The sequence below is a fragment of the Temnothorax nylanderi genome, unplaced genomic scaffold (genome assembly GCF_030848795.1).
Source record: "Temnothorax nylanderi isolate EJ_2023f unplaced genomic scaffold, tnyl_v1.0 TNYL_tig0054_pilon, whole genome shotgun sequence".
NCBI lineage: Eukaryota > Metazoa > Arthropoda > Insecta > Hymenoptera > Formicidae > Temnothorax > Temnothorax nylanderi.
In genome coordinates, this window is record NW_027249116.1 from 1,170,234 (window position 1) to 1,196,334 (window position 26,101).

The following is a 26,101-nucleotide window of genomic DNA, read 5'->3' on the forward strand; positions in this document are numbered from 1 at the left end:
TCTGTGTACTCTGTGTTCCGCTCGCGCGGTGGCGGCGCCGGCGCCGGCGCCGCGCCGCGGCCGCGACCGCGCGCCGGCCACCACGAGCCGCGAGCCGCAAGCCACGAAGAGGCTGCTCCGCTGCTCCCGCGACACGCACGCACACCCGCGCGTAAGAAAAACACGCGGCGCGACGCGCGACCCGGTCTTTCTCTCTCTTTCTCTCTCTCTCTCTCTCTCTCTCTCTCTCTCTTTCTTTCTCCCTCGCCGAGGCTGCGACGTCTCCGGCGAGTCCGGCGCGAGAGACAGGGACGACGACGACGGGAGGAGAGCGAGAGAGGGAGGGAGGGAGGGAGAGACGGAAAAAGAGAGAGAGCGAGACAGATATAGTGGAGGGACACCGTGTCCCGACACTCCCGACTCCCGACACGGCGCGTGTTAACGCGTAAAACGCACGACCTCGCCTCCTCCTCGCTTCGCCTCGTCTCGTCTCGTATTGTTTCTTCGACGCGAACCGCGCGAACCCCAGATCGGAGATTCTTTCCTCCGCCGATATGACGGCGACGGCGGTAACGGAGGCGGAGACGCGCCGACGACGACGAGACGTTAAAATAGATCGGCTCCGACGACTCGCGGACAAGTCGAGCAGTAGTCGAGGGGGTCGAGGGGATGACGATCGGTGCACCTCGCCGAAAACGGTCAAGTTTGTTGCTGTCGGATTCGGATTGTCCAGTCACACCGTTCGCTCCGCTCCGGTCCGATCCGCTCCGAACCGCCTGTCTCAGCTCCGGCTCCGACGGAACTTGCCGTCCTTGCCGTTCGTGACGAGCTCTTCTTCTCCTTCTTCTCCACGCTCTCGTATGAATCTTATCCTCGGAAAGAAGATCTTTTTGCGACGAGACGTTTTTTAGAGGAAAAACTCAATTTTCGCTTGCTCGGCGTTCTCGGTTCCTTGTTTTTTTTTCCTTTTTTCTTTTTTTCCCCCGAAAGTTCGCCTTCCGGGCTCTTCCGCTTCCTTCGCCCTCGCGCTTTTCTATCCTGCCCTTCCTCCGCCGCCGCCGCCGCCGCCGCCGCCGCCGCCGCGAGCTTCTCGTCGACGATCACGGCACGGCAAGCAGCAGCAGTAGCAGCAGCAGCAACACTCGGGGAACCCGCACCCTTGCGTATCTTGTCTCGCGCCCTCGCCGTCTTTACACAGTTTACACCTGCACTCTACCCTCTACCCTCTCGCGGAAAAGGTCTCGCGCCCTCGCCGATCTTTCTCTCGTCACCCGCGCTTCCTCCCCGAGCTCGCGCTCGTCTATCCTCACTCAAGTATCCCTGAGGAAACTCGCGGCCGAAACGTTCGAGTTCGAGTTCGAGACGAGGTGTTCCTTGCAGCCAACATGTCGTCTGCTAGGCCATCAGCGCGACGGCGACGGCCCACCGTGCTACGGACGATCCAGGTGTGTGCGCGGGACTCGAGGTGCCCTCCCTGTTAGCCCCTGTGGCAGCTGTTGCCTGTGGCCTGTACTCCGAACAGTCCGAACTGTTGACGCCGCCGCCGCGCCGGCCGCGCCGCGCCGCGCCGCGACCGGTGTCACCATCGAGACCTGGCGATATCTTTTTTTTATTCTTTAGAGAATCCTTGGCGCGCTATCTCAGCCCTCGAACTGAATTTATCAATTGAAAACGCTCTTCCGCTACTTTTAACAGTAGGCTTCGCGGGAAAGCCACGTATCGAAAAGTAAATAAATCTAAATCTGGAGTCCTGCGACGCTGCCTCCGTTTTTTTTAAATTATGTTTCACTTACTTCGTCGCGAAAACCCCGAAACAAGACGATTAGTATCCCCAGGTAATAAAAATCTAGGAGGCCAATTCATGATCGACTGGAAAACGCGCGAGAGCGATTCCGGAATCCGAATATAGAATTTACATCTTCGGGGCTCGTCCGGTCGGTGCGACGTTCGTGCGTTTCACGAACACTGGCGGAGGATCGATCGGATCTCTTCGGCCGCGAGTATCGAAGCATACAGGTGCCGTCGACGATGACCCTTCGGCCCTCCGGGTGTTCGTCAACCACCGGCTATTTAATCGCGTTCGATCGCCTTTTTCGTCGAAACTTTCCCAGCGGCATATAAAATAAAAATCGAAAGAAAAAATTTCACCATTTTTTTATTTATTTCTAATGATATTAAGATCAATTACGGCCTCAAGCTTCATTTCCCGCTCTTTATTGTTCGAATGTAGCGTATTGTTAACGAAACCTGATTACTAGCAAATTTAGCTTTTTTTTCTCTAAATTTTCCCGCATTACTTTAATTATAGTACGCTGATAGCTGATAGGTATTGATAACCAGAAGAAAAAGAAAGAAGAGAAAGAAGACTTTATTTTAAGCAATTTCTTGCAATATACTTGTGCATTAGTAATTGTGCGCTTCCTGAAATAAGCATTTCCGGGTCGTAGCGTTTAAATACATCGATTTTGTTGGTTCCATAAAAAAACATGTCACTAAGTCGCGTTTAATATTCAATAATTATTTGACAAAATGCTCGGCTAACTGATAACTACAAAAAGATAGTAGAATAAAAAATTAAGCTCATTATATGCAACGCAATGTAAGGAGATTAATAGGGCAACGATACGAACGACAGGTCTAATATTAATTTATTGTTTATTCTCAAATAATAAGGAAATCGCGTGAACGTTTCGATCGTACTTAGTTTTCACATAAAATAATACCATAAAATAAGATTAAAATTTAAAAAATAATTATAACAAAGTGAATAATTTACCGATAAATTAAATAAAAATTAACACAAAGCTCTCTACTATAATATACCCATTCTGACATATCTATTATATATATATATATATTTTTTTTTTCATTTATTATAATTAGTAAAATAAATTGTATCTTGTAATCGGTAAGTGTTTAAAAGAAAATTTTCTTTCTTAGTTATTTTCATATACACATCTCTTGAATGTTGCACAACGCATGATTATGACATAAAATGCTGCAATATCAGCAACATGTGTGTGTTTAATCACTTTTTTGTGCTGTTTAGATCAAAGATCATTTAATCTCCACTGGCTACCGATTAAAGTGAATACTTTCGTACTCGAATTTATCGCGAGTTCTCCGTCTCCGACGGCTCCATCGTGATTCGCACTCTCGTCTCCATTAATTTTCGATAAGTTGCAAATTTAGCTGGTGGTAATTCACTGACGATGCTGCAACTTGGAAGGCTCGCGTTCAGAAAACGCTCTTCGCATCTCTATAAATCTTTTCCAACGAATTCAAAGTGAACATCTTTCCAAGATGTCCGCTTATTGTTTCGATCGAGCGAGCCAGACTTAATACTGTCTCGCGTTCCAGACTTAATACCACGCTGATTTCTTCACGTGGAGCTTGTATCGGTCTACAGCTTGGCGGAACCCGTCTTTAGCGAATCTTCCGTGGATTTTTCGTCCGCTAGCAGAGCATTTAGATCTAGATCTTGGATATTTACGGCTTGGGTATTATGACTGGCACCTCCTAAGAAAACAAAATATATAAATATACTATGAAACGACGTAGTCATAGGAAAATTCAACAATCTGACAATAATTTGTCTTAACGTTACCTGCATGCGCGATAAAGAGATCCTTGAGAAACCCAAGCTCCTTGGTAAGCATTTTAATTTTCTCCTCCAACAATTCGTTCTCCGTTTTCAGCTGATTTACTCTTTCCAAGGTTTGTTGCGTGCGTAATTTACTCTTGACTCTGGATCGTTTCACAGCCTGTGAAACAGCGGAGATAACGACGATAGTACGCATATGCAAATAACATGCACAATTTACGCAATTTATGCAAAAAACTGATAGATTACCTGGTTATTCCGATCCCGCCTCTTTCGATAATCTTCGTCGCCCTCGTCCTCCATTTGCTGCTTCTTTCGTTTACTGTTTTCTTTATTTTTCGGCGCCATCTAAATTAGCGTGCAAAAACAGATGGTTAGTTTTGCAAATTTTCAAACGGCAAACTTTTACAAATTAAAGTCGGAGGGATATCCAAGATAACAATGGTCAATTATTCTGTTTATTTCTTCGACATAAAACATATCTCGAGTTTAGAGATAAATAGAAACTTTTGAGCTACATGAATCACATTGTATTTTCTTTTGCTACTACAATATCTTTTTTCCACGCAGTTTAAACCATTTTAAACCTTCGTGTGGCGGACCGCGGAACGCGATTGCTCAATCGCGTCACCCTAATCGCGATCCCTAGAAGTAGATGCTAGATGCGTGACAAATATTGACATCGGTGTTTCAAGCGTTTCAACGTCCGGCTGATCGTTACGTTAACTTTGTGTCAGCGCGCCGTCGCGTAACGCGTAACGCCACAACGCCGGTATGCTCCGTATTTACCCAATAAGGCCTTGAGATCGCTGTTAAGAAACCGGCCCTGACATCTTCGCGCCAGCGCTGCAGCGTGCAGCGTGCAGCGTGCAGCGTGCAGCGTGCAGCGTGCAGCCACTGCAGCGGGCAGCCTCGACTTGAAAACCGTCAACAGGATTTCACTGTGACGCGCGACGTGACGCGTATCTCGCCAAGTCGCGAGACGGAATCCCCGGCATCCCCCCGAATTTAAGCAGGGACCGCCGCGCCGTGCTCGCGCCGGCTCGTAAAAACTTAAAAAAAAAACGTTAAACGTGTAACTTTCAGGGTCATCTTCGGCGACGGAATTTTGCTCCAACTAATCCAACACCGATGGGCACTTTGTACATTTTTTAATTGTGACTTCATCTAGGAAATGCAAATAGATGTGATTGTCAATCAAAATTAATATCAATTGTCATTACCGCCATTTATTCTGATTATCTCACAGGAACAGCATCAATCGAAAAAGATCGCATATAGCCTTGATAAGAGAATATCTCGGTTAAATGAAACCTAATGGGGCTCTTGGGGTTCCCGTGAAAATATGAGAATCTACCTCGCGAATGATTTCACTCGCATTGTTAGCGTTACAATCGTGCCCGCTCGTTTCCGCGAATTGATAACATTAAACTCTTATATAAATCTGACATCATCGGCCACCCGCCACCCGCTCGCGCGCGCTACACGCGTTATATACGCGGCAGCTGCGGCGCGGCGAGACGCTCCGTCACGTACGTATAAACGAAAAACATCGAGCCGACACTCCCGCGTGTAACGGAAAACAGCCGGCCGTTTTATAAATTTTTCGACGAGTTTGTTTTTTGGTTTTGTTTTGTTTCTTTCTTTTGGCCATGCCGCGCCCCGCGCCCCGCGCCCCACGCCCGTGAACGATACCCTCATAACGCGATTCTCGTCCGTCGAAGTTACCCCTTAGTGCGCGTAACGATGACGTAAACCGTAAACTCACCGGAACTTGACCGGTCTCGAGCGTCTCGAATCCCGTGCACGTGACACCATCGTCGAGGAATCCGTACGGATGCATCGTCGCGATTTTCTCTTCCGTTTCTCCCGCGGAATGCGCGACGAAATTATGCGCGGCGCGCGATAATGCGGACGTGAAATCAAATTCGTCTGTCATCGACTTGTTTACCTCGCGGTGGGATGGATGAATAAACGTGCGATAGACTCGATAGAGAGCGAGATAGAGGGGGAGAACGAGGGGGGGAGAGAGAGATAGCGCGGAGCAATTAGCGCGCGCGCTCTCTCTCTCTCTCTCTCTCTCAGGGTCTATGTTTTCAGCATACGCGATAAGTACTCCAGCGATTGCTCCAAATGGCGAATTTAAATACCCAAACAATCATACGAAATACGTACACTGCGCGAACGATGCTCCTCTCCTTACGTCGCATAACGAAATCCGCGCTATTATGACTTATGACTCGAAACGATGGCTTTGACAGGTAGGATCTCTGAAGATCGCAACGCGTGGACCTAACCTAGAATCTTCGCTCGTATCGATCGTATCGATCCGCTCGCTTCAATCCGCTCGCGAATGAAACGAGATGAGTTGAGACGAATCCTGAATCCCGAACCTCGAGACTCGAGACTCGAGACTCGAATCCGATGCCCGATCAGAAACGGAACGACGTACGTGTACACGCGCGGGGCACGTGCATCGCGATGCGACACGAGACACGACAGTCTCTCCACGTGGCTCCTTCGCGCTTCTTTTATCTACTCGCTCGTACCTCTCGTCGATTCCCTGAACCAACTCGTTCGCTTCAACGTAGCCTCGGCACGGATAGTGGTACGGAACTGTCATGTGTCCTTCGGCGGCTTCGGCATCGACGTTGACCCATTCGGATAGGTCGCGGGATGACGCAATGCGCAACCGAATCTTTGCAAGTGCCGCGGAGTGCCGGGCAAACGGGATGCGTGGCGTCCTCCGGCTGCGCGACTAACAACTACGTTGCATCGCGATGACGTCTTGTTGTCTTGACGTCGCGTTACCCCGAGATCCCCCGAGAGAATTTACGGGTCGCACAAATTCTCAATTTTGCATAATTGTAAACATTTCTGAAGAGCCCCACTTTCCCGCGATAGCTAATCAGTACCGAAAAAACTTGTATAATAAATAAAATCACGAATTCCCTTCGTCCTTTTTTACCGCCTCACACATTTTGCATTCGAATTATAAAGGGAAACAAAATATTAACGGAAAAAAAGAAAATATAAAAATGACACAAGTAGATTTAGCATCGCGATCGCGCTGAAATACGTTATCACGAATCGAGAATTCCCGAGATAACTCCTTTATCTTATACGTTTCAAGTCAGACACACGCGTGTGTCGCAGAATTAAATGTCAAAGTTATTGGATTTGTTTTGGAAATGTAATGGTGGATTATCGTAGGAATGATCTCACAATCAGTTAAAAAAATCACATATTTTCCTCATATAAATTTATTATATCTTTGATCATGCCGCCGAGCACTCGTAAACCCTGTAAACGATTACTCATTATATGTTATTACCGTCAAAGAATTGCTCTTTCCGTTCATTTAATATGCAATAATTCTGAGATATTCGGCGGGGAACTGCTATCCGGAATATTTTTAAATAGCGATGACAAACCGATACTCGTCGAAATGATTCAGATGGAAACGATGGCATTCGAATTGGAGTATTCTCGATCACGCGTCTCGATTCACTCGCTCTCGGAGCCGCTTTCGCCGCTCGCGCTAGCGGAACCGCTACCGCTACCAGTACCGGATCTCGATCTTGACCGTGACCTGGACTTGGACCGCGAGTTCGACCGAGATCTCGACGGTGACTTCGCAGGCGTTCCCGAGCGCGACCTCGATCTCGATTTCGATCTGGATCTCGACGTGTTCCTCGATTGAGGACTGCCGGACCGAGATCGTGATTTACTGCGCGATTTAGACGGCGAACGCGACTGAGAACGCGAGCGTGATCGAGACGGTGATTTAGATTTCGATGGTGAACGTGAGCGTGAACGTGACCGCGAATGCGATCTCGACCTCGACCTCGATTTGGATCTTGATCTTGATTTTGACTTTGATCTCGATCTCGATCTTGATCTCGAGTCGGATTTGGAACGAGACCGCGAGCGGGATCGTGATTTTCTGCTGGATGCTCGCGAGGATACCCGCGAGGACGCCCGCGAGGACGCCCTCGACGAAGCACGAGAGTCTCCCTCGTTCTCTGCTTCGGAACCTACAAACAAATTTTCCAGTTATCGGAAAAATTTTCAGAGCGATACAATAATAGCCTGTCCTCTCTATTATCGGTGAATATACAAAGCGAACCTTTAACCGCCGTATCTTTTCCGTCTGTCTTTTCCTCTTGTCGAGTCTCCTGCTCCTGCTCCTCCTCTTCCTCCTCTTCGTCCTCGTCTTCCTCTCCTGGCGGCTCCAATTGTTTCTCTCGATATCTCTGCATTCTGAATTCGTTGGCGTTTAGCGGTCTATGACGCACTATCAGGCGCGTGTTGTTTGGCTGCTGTCCGACCTTCTGGCGCCGTTTGCTCAGTCGCACGCGCGTCTCCAGTTCATTGTAGTAAACCTGCGGTAAGTGCGGTACACAAGAGGATTAACGTGACGAATCACGGAATGATAACGCGTGATACAATAGCGCGCTGATATATATATATACCCCGTCTTGTCTCATCACAAGGAAATAATTCTCCTCGTATCCCTTGGAAGCTTTGCTCTTCACGTTCCAATTGTATTCTCTCGCCATTTTGTATTCGTATTCTTCCTCATCGGCGTAATCGATACCAGCAGTGAAGTCCCGTCGGCGCTTCTCCATCGTTTCTTCCAACGGCAAAAAGTAAGCTACGAATTGCTCACCGCTCTCGTCCATTACACCTCTACGAGAAGCATTGTTTTAAACAATAAAATCCAAGTTAATTTGATCGCAAGGTAAATATTTCTTTTTTTTCTTTTTAATACACGTTTTGCTTTCCTTCTACATTGCGTAATATTATTGTGAGAGCTTACCGTATCATAGCTTGCGACATTTCTTCGATCTGTGCGGGTACAGATCGACCAGTTGGCGCAGGATCAGAATCAAATATGACTTGCGCACATGGATATTTCCACAACTATAAAAATTATAAAAAGATGACGATACATGATGACGATATTGTTTACTTAGCAATCTCAGCAATAGTACCTTAAAGTCTGGATATACTGGTAATATTTCTGTAGGTACTACGTTCGGTTTGCTGTAGTGTCTTTCAATTGGCTTTTTATTGTCTTCGAAGGTCTTTTCTATAGCTTTTATTTGACTGTCGCGATCCATGTACAACGTTTCCTCCTGATCGAAAATAATTGAATTTTGTTATTTAAAAAATATACAAAATACTCCGCATAAGTGTTGCATAGCGTAGAAGGCAGGGTCGTACCTTGAAGTTCTTCTTGATACTGTAACCAACTTTAGCTTCAACCTTGTCTGCTGTTTGCGGCTGGAATCTGGTACTTTCCGTGGAAATATATTCTGTACGTCGTAACCAAGAAACACTCCTGGCATGATGTCGGGACCGTTTAGAGTCCTGTGGCGTAAGAACGTCTTCCTCCAGCAACTTTTCATCCGCTGGATCTAATTGAGCATTCAGATCACCCGCATACGTGTCTTTATTTATCAAATCGATCTCTACACCTAAATCGTGTTCCGTCAGTACTTCATACTTGTAGTTGCGCTCTAATGAAGTCGGATTATACTGAATAAACCTGCGTTATAGATATCACAAATTATTATTATTAAAGGCAAAAAGACGTGAGCGACAGCGACAGTTTGGCAGTTTAGCAGTTTGACATCATTTGACATCTGATCGCTCACCTGGTCGGTTCGAAGGGATACGTTATAAATTTCGGATCAAACGGGATATCTGGCAGAGTGTTGCAATATTTAACTCTGCATATGAGCTCGGACCTGAAAAAGCGCGGGACAATGTAGCAGCGCTATAGATTAACTGTGTGGAGTGTGGGTGCGTTTATTTACCGTTTCTCCGCTGGTCTGACCGCGCGTTTATCCCTGTCAGCTTGATTGCTGTTGGTTTGTATGGTAGGTGCCATTTTATCGCGTCGTGAACTCGCCGATCTAACGATCAACAACAGAATTCAAGGCTCATAACTCACAACACAATATAAAAGCCATCACGATCGAGCGTCACATAACCACGTTGATACTGTGTAATTCACACGCAGTCCACGCAGAGGCCATTGCAGCTTGCTGGCCGAAGGAATCGAAGGAAGGGAAGGGGCCGAAGGGGGTGCCGCTTTTCTCGCGCATGCGCGAGAAAATAAAAGAAAATTGGCATGAATGGCACATTTGATTAATTTTCAAACAATTCTTAGAGACATGTAAATACAGGGGTGCTTAGAATATTATTTTCATAACGACTTTCATATTTCATACTTTGCTACCGGGATCACCGGGATGGCCTCTCTCAGGCTTCTCTCTGCTAACGCGCAGGCGCGAAACTTTGCGAGACTTGTCGCCAAGTCGTATAATGTTGCCATTATGACGTAAACAAATGCTACATTAGAATATTTTTATATTGCGCTTAAAAAAAATTTTTTTATCGTATCAATGCGATAAATATAATTTATTTAACACGTAAAGAGTTATGATGTAAATAATAAATTATAATAAAATGTATAAGTAACGTAAAATAATATGAAAAACTAATCATTATTGATAAATCTGGAAAAAAAATTTTAATACGAGAGCGTTTTCAAATCAAAACAAGGATTTTACAAATTACTGGATCTGCTTGTAGATGAAGAAACTTCCAATTCTTAAATTTCGTATTTAGGAATTTATGAAATAATTACAGCTCAAATGAAATGAATTAAGACTCGCGGATGAACCCGAAGATCGAACTGCAATTAAGGCCGAAGTCAAAAGACTTATAATAACATGTAAAATTCGAGATGTCGAGAATAAATAACCAAGCCAGAAATTGACTCTGCGTCGAAGATCTGCATTAATATACCATCAAAGACTCCATTGATTAAACATGCGGCAAACTTTCAACTCTTCTTCGTCAAACTTGTTTTAATAACTCTTTCCTGGTCATTCGTCAGCGAGCATAGAATATCCGCGCCGCGACGCGACGCGACGCGACGTCCTAATTTCTCGCGCGCTCCTCGCACGCAGGCGTTTCCGTCGCCGCGTTATTGATTCGAATGCGCAAAACCCCGAGCGGCATTCTCAGAAATGCGGACGTGGTTGATCGCGTGAGAAAAGGGCTTCTACCTATCCTATATTCTGGTCGTAGGAGTCCGAAGCGGGCGTTTCAGGTCTGGAGGATAAGCTGCGCCGCCAGGTGAGGCCCGGAAGACATGGTTGGGCCGAATGTTTCCTTGTGACTAACCGTCCCGGAGGGTGGAACGATCGCCACGCAGCCCACGCAGGGCGCATCCTTCAGAACGCCTTCCGAACACGAGCGTACAAATACAGAACTCGCGACGCTGTGCAAGGTAAAAGGCCAATTGAAAGTGGGGATATGGATATGTGTACCACGACTACCACGTGCGACGGTTGCAAACGTTGCAAAATTATTCGCTGGAAATAACTGGAATGCAATGGAGTTCGGCGTTAAAAGTCAGATGTTGAAAGTGAGAGGCGAGAAGATATTATATATAAAACAAAATAAACGAGGATGACGTGGATCACGTTGATACTCGATGAATAGTTAATAATTAATGAACAAGAGTATTACCATTCAGCTTGCCAATGTCTTACTACGTGACTTTTAATCTTCAATCTTGTCTTGTCGCAAAACTCAATCACCAAGTGATTGCGCGTAATCCTTACAGGTGTATCCTGTGAGCCCTGTGGCAGGGCCCGGCGCGGCACGATCGGTATGGGAACTAAGTCCAGATCCCGACATGGTCGGGCATCTACCGAACAATCCGATATCTGGTCATCAGAATCATGGCTCCGGCAAGGATACGCGGCAGAGGAATCGTCCTGACGATAACATCTATGCGGACGAGGCTACCACTGGCCAGAGCCCCACCGATGAGACGAAGCAGATCTTCGAGTTGCTCAGGGCTGGGTGAGATTTCGGAAAGAGAATTAATTCACATAAAACTGAAACACTTGAAAAATTCGACGAATTAGACAGTAGGAAGAAGAACGCAAAGGGATCGTTCGTATGTCGCAGTGAAATCGAGGCGGTCGAGGAACTGGTCGAGAAGAACGGGCTGAGTGTGCTTAGTGCGAGAGACGAATGGGGATACACACCTGCCCATTGGGCTGCCTTGGATAGCAATGTCGAAGTTAGTTTCGAGTTTCGAGAGACATATTGTGATTAAAATCGTCATTTCTTAAAATTATTTAAGCACCCTAGAAGACGTAAAACTTGTCTTTCAAACAGGTCATGAGATATTTGATAGAACGAAGCGGACCCGTCGATCTACCATGCCTCGGCACGCAAGGACCCAGGCCGATACACTGGGCCTGTCGGAAAGGCCACAGTGCGATAGTGCAATTATTGTTGAAGGTAGATAGGAACAAATTCCAAAGAGAATGTAAACATTTCTTCGTCGATATTTCTTCGTCTTTCGCGCGTGTTTCCATTTTTCTCAGGCGGGAGTCGCGGTCAACGCAGCTGATTTTAAGGGCTTAACGCCTCTGATGACCGCCTGCATGTTCGGCAAATTTGCGACGGCCGCCTTCTTGCTAGGATCCGGCGCGCAGGGACACTTGACGGACATAAACGGTGACACCGCGTTGCATTGGGCTGCGTACAAAGGACACGCCGAGCTGATCAAGCTGTTGATGTACAGCGGAGTGGATCTGCAGAAACCTGATTACTTTGGTTCGACACCGCTTCATCTGGCCTGCCTGTCTGGCAACGTCAGCTGCGCGCGGATCCTCTGCGAAAAGAGCAAGATCGAGCTTGAACCGCGAGACAAAAACGGTAAGACACCGTTGCAGCTGGCCAAGAGTCATCGCCACTCGGAGATCGTGCGGATTCTGCAGGCGGAACAGAAGCGCCGTGCCAGATGGATACCGCCCATCAACGAGCTATGGTTCGTGCTCGATTTTTCTAAGCGAAGAAAGGAAATTTCGCGTCAAAATGTAAAGGATCTATGTGTTTGCTTTCACAAGGGCGCTGTTGTTTGGCGGAGCGGGCAACAGCAAAGGACCGTTGCTGTTGTTCATGATATCCGTCCTGCTGTGGGGATACCCAATGTACCTGTTGAAGTGCATTCCATTAACATGGAATCTCTTACGAGGCAGTCATTATTGCTTCATTTACTGGAACATCCTCATGTGGATTTCGTGGATCGTGGCTAATAGAAGAGACCCCGGTTATGTGCCGCAAAACAGCGATACTTATTATAGGGCGATAAAACAGGTATGTGATAACGTGTGTGATATCTATAAAATAATTTTTACCTATCGTTACGTCCTGCGTTGTTTTAGATTCCGTACTTTGACAAATGGAAGAAACGGAATGTCTTATTATCGCGATTGTGTCACAGCTGCAGGTGTTTCAGGCCCCTCCGGGCTAAACATTGTAGAATTTGCAACAGATGCGTTACATATTTCGATCATCACTGTCCATTTATATACAACTGCGTTGGCCTACGGAACAGGTACGGATCGATACAACATGCATATGTGCATATACCTTGTTGTATCGCTTAATTTTTTAGCATTCTCCTATTTGTTTTCAGAATGTGGTTCTTCCTGTTCGTTATGTGCGTGGCGATAAATTGCTCTTTCACGTTATATTTCGCCTGTTATTGCATCGCAATTGAGGGAATTCAACTCTTATATGTTCTCGGTGTATTGGAGGCTCTCGTCTTTTGCGGACTCGGCTGGATTCTAACGTGTACCTCGGTAGATGCAACACATTTACATATGTCGTCATATTTTTTATGTACAAACTTTCTATCATTATTTCTTTTTAATAGGTCCTACATGCATGTATGAATTTGACTACCAACGAAATGTTCAATTATAAGAGGTACTCGTATTTGAGGGATAAGAAGGGCAAATACTTGAATCCCTTTAGTCGAGGACCCGTGCTTAATTTCATCGAATTTTTCCTCTGTCCGCCGAATCATCAAACGAACGATCTTCAGCATTATCATATTCTTTCTGAGGACGTCATATAATTGTGTGTATAAATCTCCGAATAATCTATTTCACGCACTCTCTCTCGCACAGAGAAGCGTCAAGCGCGATCACTACGTACAATGATACATTATTTTTTCAAATTACGTGTACATTTGCACATAAATATTATTACCACTTATGAAAGATTCTTATATTTCATAGTTTATATCGCGCGACATTTTGCTGCCAGAACACAAACTTGCAAAGATGTAGTCGAGAGTTTTATAAGTTAATGTTTCAATAAATATCTTATAAAATTGAGTTTCACAATTTATTAAATGTATTATAGTTTAGTCACATTAGTCACATAGAGGTTAATATAAAATACTGATAGCATATAATAGAGATAAAAAAATCTTACTATACGTATAAAATATATTACGACAGATTGGTTATATTATCAGATGCTTTTTTGAAGTTAATTAAATTATTGTAAAAAGATCGTCAACATGATTACAGTGATGTCATTTCTACCTATACGATTTTCGTTTATGGATAAATAATTTCTTAAAAAATGTATAAAAAACTACGTACATATATAAAATTTAAAATGTTTCTTTGGTAAAATATACTACTGTTCTCTATATTATTAAAATGCGCAATGGAAAATTACGATCTAGAGAGAGAAATCTCAATCTATATCGTAGCAATATATGCACAAAATATATAAAAATCGTTACTTATGAACAAAGATCAACGGCTTAATATGCCTATAAAAAATTAATATATGATGTAAGTTGTATAGTAATAGACGGGCACGACTTACAATTTTTACTTTAACTCGTAGCAAAAGTCATAATTTGGTGGTGGTTCGGGAATCGCGGGTGGATCTTGCGGGATATCGATCCCTTCGGCGTCTAAAAGTCTTAACTTAATATCCATGGATAGTAAAGTCTCCAAGTCATTTTCAGCCTCTTTACTAGTCATTCTATTCCCTGAAAAAAAGGAAAAAGCAAGTAAAAAAATTACTCGCACATGCATCGCTTGTAAATGTAAGCGGAATATGCGACGCACCGAGTAAAGCGTTAATGCCGTCAGTCCAATAATCGAAAACTTGCTCATCAGGAGCAACGAAATCGAGACTAGATACTTCAACGGAGTCCAAGGCCAAGGAAAACGCCAACTGATGCGTAGTTTTTCGCCTTTGCAAATCTTTCATATGCGGACAATCTCTGCCGGTCAGTAATCCTCGAATCTCGACTACCGCTAACTTCGTAGGAAGTTCGTCTATTGTTGGCACCGATTTCTCGTCGCAGTCTCCATAGTGAAAGACTTTGTGATTCGGCGATAAGCGGACGTACCAAAATTTATCTTTAATCCGCTAAAAATATCGAGATTCTTATTAGAAATTTCATAATTTATACGTAACACTGAACGTATCTTATGTCAAAATGATACATACTTGTCCTCTGGCACTGTATTTCATGAATCTAGTACCCTGCACCAAAAATCCTAATCGTTGCTGCTGAATCAGCTCTAAGATTTCTGGAGTAATCTGTTCTCTAAGTTCAACAATTGGCCTTGCGTGGCTTTCCCATTCTTCCCTGTTTGTCCTTTCCTGTTGCCAGAGGTTAGTGATTGTCGAATAGGGCAGCTGTTGTAACTTGTTTTTGAACTTGTCCAGTCCTGTGGGCTTGCATTGAAGCGCCCTAGTAATCTGCTCGCGTACAACAGAGAAGACTTTGACAAAATCTTCCGTAGTTGCTCTCATTTCCTTCCACGTCTTATTCAACAGAACTATGCAGACACAGTAAAACTCTTCGAAGGGATGATCGTGCGTAAAGAACATTGGATGATAAGACTGACCCTGTTCGCTGGGAGCTTCGCCAATACGTAATACCTAATTAATATTCGTCCATTTTATATTCGTGCATTATTAAACATATAATTTAAAGTTTTTGAAAATCTATCTCACCTCGCAAAGCAATTTAACAAGTTCTACACTTGTTCTGCCGAAAGGACATTCATGCTCGTCTGCTCTGCACGAGTTCTCGAGAACGACCTTCGTGTAAGCTTCAGTATGATTACGTGCAAAGTATACCATACAATCCAATGCAAGCATCCCTGGTGGAGTCTCGGTAAAGTCAAGAGCAGGATTGATGTCATACTTGAAACCCAATTTCTTGTAATCTTTGGCGAAAAGTCCTTGCTTGCGAGCGGTTACATCACTACTATTCACACCTTCCGTATCGAAGGCGATTCTTCGAAGTTCCTTAATTTTGTCATGTGCGTCTTGATCCTGTGGATCCATCTTCGTCATCATTCGTTGTTCCAAAAGACTTAACATTAGCGTCTGCAGTACATAGAGTTGATGGGCCATTTCTGCTCCGACCTGTGAAAGCAGGATATTTTTAGTTAAAAACGACAAAAACAAAAGTTTATTGGCTAGAAATAACTACTAACGATTACAGATACACCAATGAAAACAAAACTTCTGTTTTGGCCTAATATTTGAGATACGAAACACGTACATTTATATCAAAATAAATTAGAAATTTTTTTCTTCAACTCATAACAGATATTTGTTTTGATCAAGCTTTACGTGTATATAATAAACAAATCAACCATTTTAGTCTACAAAACCTAGTCAAGTTACACAGGTTGTTGAAATTTTTTTTAAATTAATTAAATTCTTCGATCACAAAGAAAATACAAAGGTAAGTGCAACTCTAGTAAAAATTCTATATCGATACGTTATGTAATTATACCTGTCCAGTAGACTGTATGACATTTGTCAAGAACACATTCCTGACTTGTTTAGACTGTAACGTAGCAGAAACTGCTCGTCTTTTGTGCAGATCAGCCTTTAGAAACAGTGCATTTATTAAAGCTATCGCATTTTGTTGAATTTGTGGATTCATGCACTGCAAATGCATTACAAGATTAGGAAAAGTAACTTCTTTTTCCACTTGTCCATATTTCCCTGTTGAATTTAGGACTATATTCTCTAAAATACTTAGAGAAGCTTCCACTATACTGGTGTCCTGAGTTACTGATTGATTATTCACGTAGCTCGCCACTTTATTGATAAAGGGTGTTTCCAATATATCCCACGATACAATTCCATGGTCCATCAATTCCACAAACGATTGAAGGGAATATGCAAGCGTGTTTCCCTTATATTTTCCACCTTCCACCTAATGGATCATTTGTTACGTAAGAAATATAAATGATTGACAAAAGCCATATACTATATTCTTGTGTATGAAAGGCTTTCATACCTGTGAAATAATTAATGCCAATCCTTTCTTATTTATAAATTCCAACGCAAAAGTCATGTCCATGCTGAGTGTGCTCAGCTTCTGTAGAGCCACTACTTTCTCTTCTACCGTTCCATTATTAAGCTTAGCCAAAATATCGCTCGCTGTTTTCGAGGGTGAAAACTCCAATCTGAGAATACTGCCATTCTTCACCTCGTTTCTATTTTTCTCGGTAATGTAATTCTGATTGTTATTTTCCGAAAATTGCAAAGAGTATGACTCCGCGTCGGACAAGCCCCATCCGTTACACAATTCCTAAAATTAAAGCAGAACATTAGTCATTAATCCTATAAAGTATTAGCATGCGTTCTATTATCTTTCCTTCTTATACAGGATATGTCTGAAATACAATGATATAACTGGAAAGAGGTAATTCCTCGTGCGGAAATAAGTAACATAGGGTAAAATTTCTTCGTCGGACGCTTTGTTTCTAAACAAAATTTTGAGAATTGGACGATTAATTCAGATGCACCCTGTACAAGCACCAAATTACGTTATCACATGAATCATCGTGATGAGATTATAGTAGCGTTATAGCAGTACAATAAAATTGACCGCACCTGGATAATTCCGGCCAAAGGTTGCTTCTGATTGAACTCGATGAGCTGCGGCACCTGATCGGTCATTTGGACGGCGATTTTCACGATGTTCGAATCCTTCTGGACCGGCATTTTGATCGCCTGCGTGTACATAGAAGGAATAAGAACGAGTTCCTTCGCAGACGCGCGACAATGATGTTTCGTGCACGCCGGTCCAGTTTGTTTACAATCCGCTGGCGAGTTTTGACGTTTCCGCTGTCATAACGATCCCGACTCCCGATGCTCCCGAGACCCGAGATGGGCGAGATGCAGTGATTGGCAGTGATGCAGTTGCAACGGTCACGTGACTGCGAGGTTAGGTTAGAGCAGGCGAGCCCGCTTCCGCCCGTCACCGGAAACGACGTGGGACAGGGTGCCGGTGACATGATAGGACCGCCAATTCAACTTTCACGTCCACCAGCTTAAATATCAGTATCAGGAAGTCGTGAATTTTAATCAAATTTAAAATATGTTGCCTTAATTGATTCTATTTCAACACTCGCTTAATGGCTCTTCATAAACTGAATTTATACAATTTATACACAATATTTCATTAATTTTTTTATGCTTAATTAATATATATATATATATATATATATATACACATATCAATCCTTTATTCCTTTATCGTGCGCGTGCTTCGCAATCGGGTTCACGAAGCTGCGATCAAAATCTCATTTTCTTGAGACAGGAGTCAGGAGATCGTTTTCTTGAAGCAGAGGAGGATGGAGTGTTTTTCTTGACGGTGGAATGAGCTGCGATTGAAACCAGAGACAGTGGAAATAAAGTAATGAAAAGCAATTTGCTGGTGTAAGTAAAACAATGCGTAGGTTTCGATTAAAGGTATATCGATCTCCTGTCACCCTAGAAAAATACAAGAAACGACGCATGGGAGCAGTCAGTAGAAATGGTCCTCGAGTGCGGATAAAGGCTCACGTTTTCCGACAATAGGATTAATCCTTCTCCGTAGAACGATAGTGCGGCATCGTCGCGTCGTTTGCAAGACATGGCAAGTGATCCGAGAAAACGTTCGCGAAATGCGTTTTTCCTTCATCTCACAGTATGCATCGTTCTGCATATCAGCAACGTCGCCTCGAAAAGTAAAGTGATTGTTATATTTTAATTAAATAATGCGCTGTGAAATAATGAATTATAAAAAGAATGTTTAATAACTTTAAATATTGATATTTTAAAATAATTGAGAATTGAATCAGTCAATCATCTATATTCTATACGATACAATTATTGTAATTGATGATTTATTTATTATTTATTAGAAATTGAAGAAATTGATTGTGGAACATCGATGATTGTGCTCAATCGGATAGACAATACGTTTGAATTGTTAAATCGAGCGATCGCCGAATTGGAATGGCAAACCCTTGCAAACCGCTCGATTACATCGTCAGAAATATATATGCACCTTGTTCGTCTGAAGCTGAAGTTAAGGAATGGATGGTGTACAAAATTGATGGACCTTGAAAACGATGGAGTATCTGTGAACGGAAAATTGCTGCGCTTTTTGTGCAAAGGACCAAAATATACCAATGAAATAGCAAGGTATGACAGATGTCTAGATAATCAAAGTTGAAAATCCTTTAAGTTTAAATCGTTAAATTTAAACCAATTTTCATTTCGTTCCTCTTTTTACAGAAAAATCACTCTTACCAACCAACTGTTGTCATCCGCATATAATTCCGCACGGATTTGCAAAATTGAAAATTACATACAAAGATGTTACAACGGTGAATTAGACGTGGGAAAGTTAATGGCAACTTCGAGGTACATTGCAATACGTTATGTAAATTAATGAGTACATATATTTTAAGTTAAAGTTACGGAATCTCTCAGAAATGCAAGAAATATGACAGAGAAGAAATATTTAATATCCTTTTTTTGAATATGTATATTTGTTTTATTTAGAAACGAGACGGAATTACGTTGGGCTTGGACTGCTTGGAGAAATCATATGAGTCACACAAAGAAACTGTTTGGACAGTTAGTGAATCTTCAAAATACTGCTGTGCGAAACAATGGTAACATAACATTTATACTAAATTATTTATTGAGATTTTAAAAAGGAGGATCAAGCTTTTATTTTTAATAGTATTAATAATAATTAAGTTTTACTGTATAAGGCTATGCTGATATCGGAGAATATTGGAGAGAGGAATACGAAATTCCAGACTTGGAAAACGTTTTTGAAGAAATGTATCGACAAGTTGAGCCTCTCTATCGTCTTCTTCACGCTGTCGTAAGATTCCGGCTCGCAAGATTGTATCCCGACGTTATTGATATGTTTTCGCCAATTCCTGCTCATTTATTAGGTAAAATATGTTAATAATAAAGGTAATTAAATAATGAAAATAGCAAACGCAACTTCTTTCCCTTTCGGCGTATTTTTATAGGCAACTTGTGGTCGCAAAGTTGGGAAGCATTAATTGGCGTGGTGTTTCCAAATTACACCACGGTTATGCCGAATCTGACGGATTCGATGATACAAGAAAATTACAGCGTAATAAAAATGGTTAAGACTGCGGAAGATTTTTACACATCTCTCGGATTTCCACCGTTACCGTCAGAATTCTGGAAGAACTCTATCTTTGAACAAGAAACTGGCAGGGAATCTAGCTGTCACGCAACCGCGGTCAACATGTACAAGAAGGATGATTTTAGGTATTTTTATGATTTTAAGTTATAGGAATCGCGATGTTATGATGTTATGAATTCAATTATATTTAACTGCGCCTTTATTTTAGAATTTTTGCGTGTTTAGAAACACAACCGCAAGATTTCAATGTCATTCATCACGAGATTGGTCACATACAGTATTATATGGCATATCAGAATCAGCCGTCATTTTTCAAGGTATTTAACCCTTTTAAAATTAAATTGTTACTATGTAACTGACTTATTTATATCATAAATTCGAGCTATCGTTGCCTTGACAAGAATCAACTTACTATTTCTAACAAACTACCTATTGCAATAATTTTCATTTCAATTTGTATAATGTAAAATATATATGTTATCTTATTCAGAATGGAATCAACAGTGCTTTTCATGAGTCAATAGGCGATGCTATTTCGTATGGTGCAACTTCTTTTCGACACATGCATCGTCTGGGATTGATACGTAACGCTTCTGCGTCATTCGATAATTTATCCGAAGTAAATTCGCGTTTGCAAGATTCATTGGAAATAGCTCTCCTTCTGAAGCAAGCTTTACTTAAAATACCGCAACTATCCAATGGACTAATAATAGAGAAATGGAGGTGGTCCGTATTCTCCGGTAAGACACAGCCATCGGAATACAACACATTCTGGTGGAACTTGCATCGTCGATACATGGGTGTCGTACCGCCATCACCGAGATCCGAGAAGTTCTTTGATCCAGCGGCGAAATTCCACATCGCCCATGGTATACCTTATGCCGGGTAGGTTCGAGCGATTTGATACGAAAGATATACAAATAAAACTAACAAATAATTTGATATTAATAGATACTTCCTGGGAAACTTTCTGCAAATTCAATTATTTCAAGGAATGTGTGAAGCATCTTTGAATTTACCAGTTGGTTCCACGGCATTTAACTTACCTCTTCACAAATGCGACATTTATGGCTCCAAGGATGCGGGAAAATTCTTAAGGTTGGTATAAGCAACTGCATGAATTTTTACAAAATGATAGTTTTAATTCTGATTTTTTTCGAAAATAAGGAAAGGAAATAGTAAAAAAATAACTTTCCTACAAAATGTATCTAAATGCTTCATTTGTTTGCGGAGAACATGGAAAAAGATGTACGAATGTATGTAAAAAAAGTTATTTTAGTTCACTTTATGCTTCCAGGTCGATCATGAAACTCGGAAGCAAAGCAAATTGGAGACACGCGTTGCGTGTGACAACGGGATATTCTGAGTATCGTATAGAGCCGTTCTTAGCATACTACGAACCGGTCCGTGAATGGCTGCAACGCGAGATTGAACGTCACAGGATTCCAGTTGGCTGGGATTGAAATGAATCAATCTCAAGTTTTCCTACATGAATCTCGATTCTGTCTGTCTCGATTTTCCTTCGCTGTGTCGTCAAGAATATCTTCAAGAATTGTATCGATTACTTCGTTGTATTCTGGAGTCCAGTACGACTAAGCGGTCTCGCTTGCACGTGTGTTGTCATAGCTCTGTTGTATTTAATTCTTGTCTCGAGCCCAGACCTTCGTTCGTGAAAATATCGAATTCTTCTCGATTTGCGAGAGCGTTACGGACGTCGTTTGGCGTAATGACTTTGGGACATCTGCAATACAAATTAATGAGATATATAATAGACAGTTTACAATACAAACCGTGAGTGCACAGAGGTGCAAAAAAATAATATAATTACTCATTTCCGCTGTTTCTTTCCCAAGCTCTTGCCAACGACGATCGAGTGAGATCCTCCACGAAACATTCGACAACCTGAATACAATTATGTGTCGTGAATATACAAATTTTTATTTTATATCCTAACATTGAGTACAATTGCATGAAAAATAATTTTACCCGCGTCATTACACGACTAGCAGCACAATATACAACACCAGGAATAATCTCCTCTGGTGTGATCTTGATGCCGATATCTCGCGCGGTGTCGCACACGAAATTATGGAACGGCAGCAGATCTTCGTCAAGTTCAATCGGTAATAATGTAGAACCAGTTGAACAATTGCTATTTTTATCACTGTCGTTTTTTCTCCGATCGATTGTAATACTGCGTGGACTCTCCTTAACATTCTCGACGTCGATCTCTTCGTCGTGATCGTCATCGATATGATTATCCTTCGATTGATGGGTAGGCTCTTGCTGGCAGGTCTGCAGCCACTTATGCAGCGCAATTGGTTCCGTACACGTGGATAAGACCGTGGCAGATGTCGTCGTATCGGGTAGTTTCTTCGTATCGCTCGTTCCGGCTGTTTCCTGTACACCGAAGGCATTCCGACTCGGTGTGTAGCCGTGTAGTCTCGCCCACAGGATGATCTCCTTGATGCTCCATAGTTGGTCGATTGGGATCGGCTTCATCCGTAGAAAGCTTCTGATCGTCTTCGCGCGGTACCACTCCATGGCTCGCTGTTTACCGACATTGTACGCAAAGTATTCCTCCTCGCTGCAACACGCGTAAGGATGCAGCCGTCTGTACTCAGGATCGCGGGCGTCTCGCGTAACGATCGGCAATCGGCGTACAATAAATCGTATCAGCGCCTCCGTGTCGACGATGTTCACGGTGTCGATTGACCGGAGAACCGCTTCGTACAGATCCTTCTTACTCTGGATTTTGAATTTGTCTTTGCCCAGCGTGACCTTCGCCCGCTGCACCACGGTCTTCTCCGATCTCGCGCACGATACGGACTCTTGCTTGCCAATCAACGGATTGCTCCTTGTCGCCTCGGTGAGACCGTAAGTGTTTCGCAGGTCGCGCGAGTCCGCTATCTTCAGGATCGGCACGTTCTCGTTAACGTTCAGCAGCAGACTATTAGCGCTTTTCAGCTTGAGTACAACAGCCTTTTTGTTATTGTCAACTGTTGTACCTTCCTTTCGCGCATTTGCCTTGACGTTAGGCGGCTTCTTCAGAATGCTCACGCCCTGAGGAACGCGAACGTTTAGTCTCGCGATGCTACCGTCTCTCGGAACAGAAACTTTCACGTCGCCATCGACGAACTTTTTTGAGTTTTCGTTAGATTTTGATGGAAGTATACTTGCGAGATCCACCGGTATTGATTTCTTATCCTTCAAAAGAAGTACATGCTTACTGGTCGACGACGCGAATATATTCGACGGTGGTATGGAGATGTGCAGAGGTCTTAAATGCGAATTATTGATTTCCGAGGAACTTGCGGTTTTCTGTAAATTGTTGAAGCAATCGAGCGAGGCACGGGACGGTTTGTGGAAACCATTAGTCGTCGTTACTGTATCTTTGGCCGAGATAGTTTCTGAAATGCCGAAAGTATTGTCACTGTTCGAGTTTTTTGCTTGTAAAGATTTCACCGTATCGGGTGACGATAGACTCTTTTGACTATTGTTCTTCTGGAATGTATTTACTACTAGCGAATCGTCTGAATCGTCTGTCGTTGCGTTTGAAGATGCCAAAGGCTGGTAGTTGCCGGAAGACTGGATATCACCGTTAAATCTGTGCGAGGGAACGACTATATCAGATTTCTTTTTGTTACTCTCAACTGAATTGATCGCGAACGTTGTACAGTCGTTTTCCGGATAGTGCTCCACAGTCACGTTTCCTTCTCTTACAGTACAATGACCAGAGTTGAAATACTGTCTGCTATAATTATGATCATGTTCGATGGGGTTGCATATCGCTTCTCCACGTTTGTCGTTGGATACGTGAGTGGTTGCGTCGTTGGATTCAGTTTTTATTCTGGCGCTCTCTATATTTTTGAGCAACGTTAAATCCAACGATGAATTCAATCGTTTGCATGCTTCAGACATTTCTTTCATTTGCATTTTCTCGGAAGTGTTCACGGTAAGCCGTGACATTTCCGCGAATTTCGCCGATTGTTTATGAGTAAATTCGGAACTATTACCATCGTTCGGTTCTACCTTTACCAAAGTGTCATTAATGGAAGACTCGACTTGGTCGTTATTCTGTTCCGGATTGCGGGATTCCGCCGTATGAATCCACACGTCGACCAGGGTCTCCGAGCCTAGGGTTTGCAGTCCCGTGTAAGTGCGATCTAGTTTCAGATGGTGAATTATGTCCATGGGCTTATTCAAGGCATTCTTAAAGTGCAATTGCACTCTAAGAGGAAATTCACCCCATCCTCGTCTGGACAGGTGAAACGGGTACGACGTGACTTCAACGACGTCGTTCGGACGGTAACTGGGATGCAGGAAGAACCTCACCTTACTGACGAAAGTTCCGATGTTGGCATTCTCATCTTTGTCACCGCGCACGTACATCGTCCACTTGTGACTAGACGCATCTTCTCGCCAATCTGGCGGGATCCACTTGGAAATATTGCCGACGACAATGCGTTTGCGGACCTTATGGCTATTTCCACGAGACGGGCATGCCTTCTCAGGCACGCTGCTCTTTGGTGGCACGTAACGAGGTATCTTGCGAGGTTGAGGCTCCTCGTCCAACGCTTTTCGTTTCTCACCTTGTAACGCGCCATCACGCTTGTTTGCATTTTCCTCGATTTTGAGCGTGTTATTCGCCGTGGTGCTCGCGCCCGACGCGAGAGACTCATTGTACAAAAATCGGGGATCGGTGGACGTCGATGGTACCGCAAGATCTGTACAATCAGTGGATTTGGGAGACTTTCCAAGTAACGTTTTAATCGCGGGATGAATCCTCGTCTGTTTCGTGGTCTCCGCAGCTTGGGGAATTTGACACTGCTTGCGATTGTAAAAGTTAGTAATAATGACGTAACGCAATAGATGAAAGATCTTGAGAGTTTTGTGCAGTCTTTCCTGTATCTGTAAAATTTCCTTCTCCTTCAAATCAATCTCCCGTGAGAACTCCTTCTCCACTATTGCAGTTATCTTCTTTGCGGTAGTGTTTCTTGCTAAAAGAAAAGAAAGATGTTGTGTTATTTATCGTTGGATATCGTTAGATCAGGCATGTTCAATTTGAAGCTTCGGAGCCACGACACACTTCCCCCTTTCCTTCGCTCTTCGTGAATAGAAAGGGGGAAGCATCGTGGCTCCAAAAGTCCAAAGCTCGAAGCTGACCACGCCTGTGTTAAATGTTTACAGAATCACGAAATAATATCCAAATTATTCTAAAAAATAAATCTTGCAAATTTATTAATGTTGCTAATGTTTGAGAGTTCAATCTTTTTATTCGTGTACTAATTCTGTAAGAAATTATTATTAATGGAATCAATATGTTTACCATTTTCTTCGTAAATCTTTTGCTGGGTTTGGTCGTTGGAAGTTGTGGAGACATAATCAGGATCCTGACCGTTTAGCGATTCTTCAGGAGCACTCATTTATCGCGTTTACACTTTGCTCAAGAGAATAAGAGTCATCTCAACACAGAATATACAGAATATATACAGCAGTTCTAGTTGAATTGGGATTGACGCGGCGGCATTTAAAAACACGAGATAACACCGCCGAGTAACAGTCTCTCGACACGTGTATATAAAAAAAGCTAGATTCAATATAATTCTTTCACCATTCAATAGCCCCTCGCCGAGCCTTCACCTAAACGCTCAGACACACATTCTATCGCTCTTGTAAATACATATAAAAATTTCGGAGAAACTTATTCGCAGAGGTTAGAGCCGTCGTGGTTTCACTCGTGCTACCGCTTACAGCTTACAGCTTACAGCTTACAGACGATCGATATTTACAAGTTACAAGCGAGGGATAATTTAGATTTAGAAAAAAAAAAACACCCCGGCATACGCGTCCGCGAGGATCCGATAACATACACGTTCGCGTCGGAATGTCGAAATTGATACCGACAGAACCACATCGTTGCAGCCCGATCACGTTTGGCTCGTTTGGCTCGTTTGGCTCGTTTGTCTGGTTTGGCGTTGGCAGGTAAGGCAGGTTGGCACCCAAGTGTTTATAGTGTTGTGTATCGCGCCATATTGGAGATTATTGGATACCGATGCCAGAATAGCCAACTGCCTACTTCGAGAATCCGTCATTTTCCCCTATCGAATGAAAATAGGGACTCGATGACGTAGAGGTCGCGGTGGTCGTGGAGTAGGAGTTGC

General features: G+C 43.1%; 6 protein-coding genes across 7 annotated transcripts; 2 read left to right on the forward strand and 4 right to left on the reverse strand.

Annotated features, from left to right (window-relative positions):
- The first annotated feature begins 10 nt into the window (after window positions 1–10).
- On the forward strand, window positions 11–21,890 carry LOC139772914 (angiotensin-converting enzyme-like). The gene is made up of 12 exons (XM_071706969.1): window positions 11–151; window positions 18,078–18,173; window positions 18,255–18,486; window positions 18,664–18,946; window positions 19,040–19,168; window positions 19,310–19,422; window positions 19,525–19,713; window positions 19,795–20,062; window positions 20,146–20,254; window positions 20,428–20,822; window positions 20,889–21,035; window positions 21,235–21,890. Exons 3-12 carry the CDS (start codon window positions 18,393–18,395, stop codon window positions 21,398–21,400), a joined length of 1,893 nt encoding a protein of 630 aa, XP_071563070.1. The 5' UTR covers window positions 11–151; window positions 18,078–18,173; window positions 18,255–18,392; the 3' UTR covers window positions 21,401–21,890.
- Patsas (palmitoyltransferase Patsas) lies at window positions 887–13,809 on the forward strand. 2 transcript variants are annotated; one of them, XM_071706972.1, is made up of 10 exons: window positions 887–1,424; window positions 10,691–10,892; window positions 11,232–11,473; window positions 11,582–11,696; window positions 11,795–11,920; window positions 12,007–12,452; window positions 12,532–12,781; window positions 12,850–13,022; window positions 13,104–13,269; window positions 13,344–13,809. In XM_071706972.1, the coding sequence occupies exons 3-10, from the start codon at window positions 11,304–11,306 to the stop codon at window positions 13,545–13,547; spliced, it is 1,650 nt and encodes a 549-aa protein (XP_071563073.1). In that variant the 5' UTR covers window positions 887–1,424; window positions 10,691–10,892; window positions 11,232–11,303; the 3' UTR covers window positions 13,548–13,809. The 2 variants fall into 2 exon arrangements, with proteins under 2 accessions (XP_071563073.1, XP_071563072.1); XM_071706971.1 differs by lacking the exons at window positions 887–1,424; window positions 10,691–10,892 and adding an exon at window positions 10,913–11,030.
- Window positions 2,332–5,689, reverse strand: Irbp18 (Inverted repeat binding protein 18 kDa). Its single transcript, XM_071706976.1, has 4 exons — window positions 5,352–5,689; window positions 3,833–3,931; window positions 3,587–3,743; window positions 2,332–3,498 (listed from the first exon to the last, which is right to left on the reverse strand). The coding sequence occupies exons 1-4, from the start codon at window positions 5,520–5,522 to the stop codon at window positions 3,383–3,385; spliced, it is 543 nt and encodes a 180-aa protein (XP_071563077.1). The 5' UTR covers window positions 5,523–5,689; the 3' UTR covers window positions 2,332–3,382.
- Window positions 6,829–10,769, reverse strand: Atms (RNA polymerase II-associated factor 1-like protein antimeros). The gene is made up of 9 exons (XM_071706973.1): window positions 10,669–10,769; window positions 9,409–9,507; window positions 9,247–9,339; window positions 8,813–9,137; window positions 8,581–8,724; window positions 8,406–8,509; window positions 8,059–8,275; window positions 7,713–7,968; window positions 6,829–7,620 (listed from the first exon to the last, which is right to left on the reverse strand). Exons 2-9 carry the CDS (start codon window positions 9,480–9,482, stop codon window positions 7,091–7,093), a joined length of 1,743 nt encoding a protein of 580 aa, XP_071563074.1. The 5' UTR covers window positions 9,483–9,507; window positions 10,669–10,769; the 3' UTR covers window positions 6,829–7,090.
- Window positions 13,806–17,677, reverse strand: Ced-12 (engulfment and cell motility Ced-12). The gene is made up of 7 exons (XM_071706968.1): window positions 17,369–17,677; window positions 16,770–17,063; window positions 16,257–16,685; window positions 15,464–15,880; window positions 14,951–15,388; window positions 14,563–14,869; window positions 13,806–14,483 (listed from the first exon to the last, which is right to left on the reverse strand). Exons 1-7 carry the CDS (start codon window positions 17,498–17,500, stop codon window positions 14,320–14,322), a joined length of 2,181 nt encoding a protein of 726 aa, XP_071563069.1. The 5' UTR covers window positions 17,501–17,677; the 3' UTR covers window positions 13,806–14,319.
- Window positions 21,059–25,989, reverse strand: D12 (YEATS domain containing 2 homolog D12). The gene is made up of 4 exons (XM_071706963.1): window positions 25,267–25,989; window positions 21,924–24,937; window positions 21,766–21,839; window positions 21,059–21,678 (listed from the first exon to the last, which is right to left on the reverse strand). The coding sequence occupies exons 1-4, from the start codon at window positions 25,361–25,363 to the stop codon at window positions 21,558–21,560; spliced, it is 3,306 nt and encodes a 1,101-aa protein (XP_071563064.1). The 5' UTR covers window positions 25,364–25,989; the 3' UTR covers window positions 21,059–21,557.
- Between the last annotated feature and the right edge of the window lie 112 nt (window positions 25,990–26,101).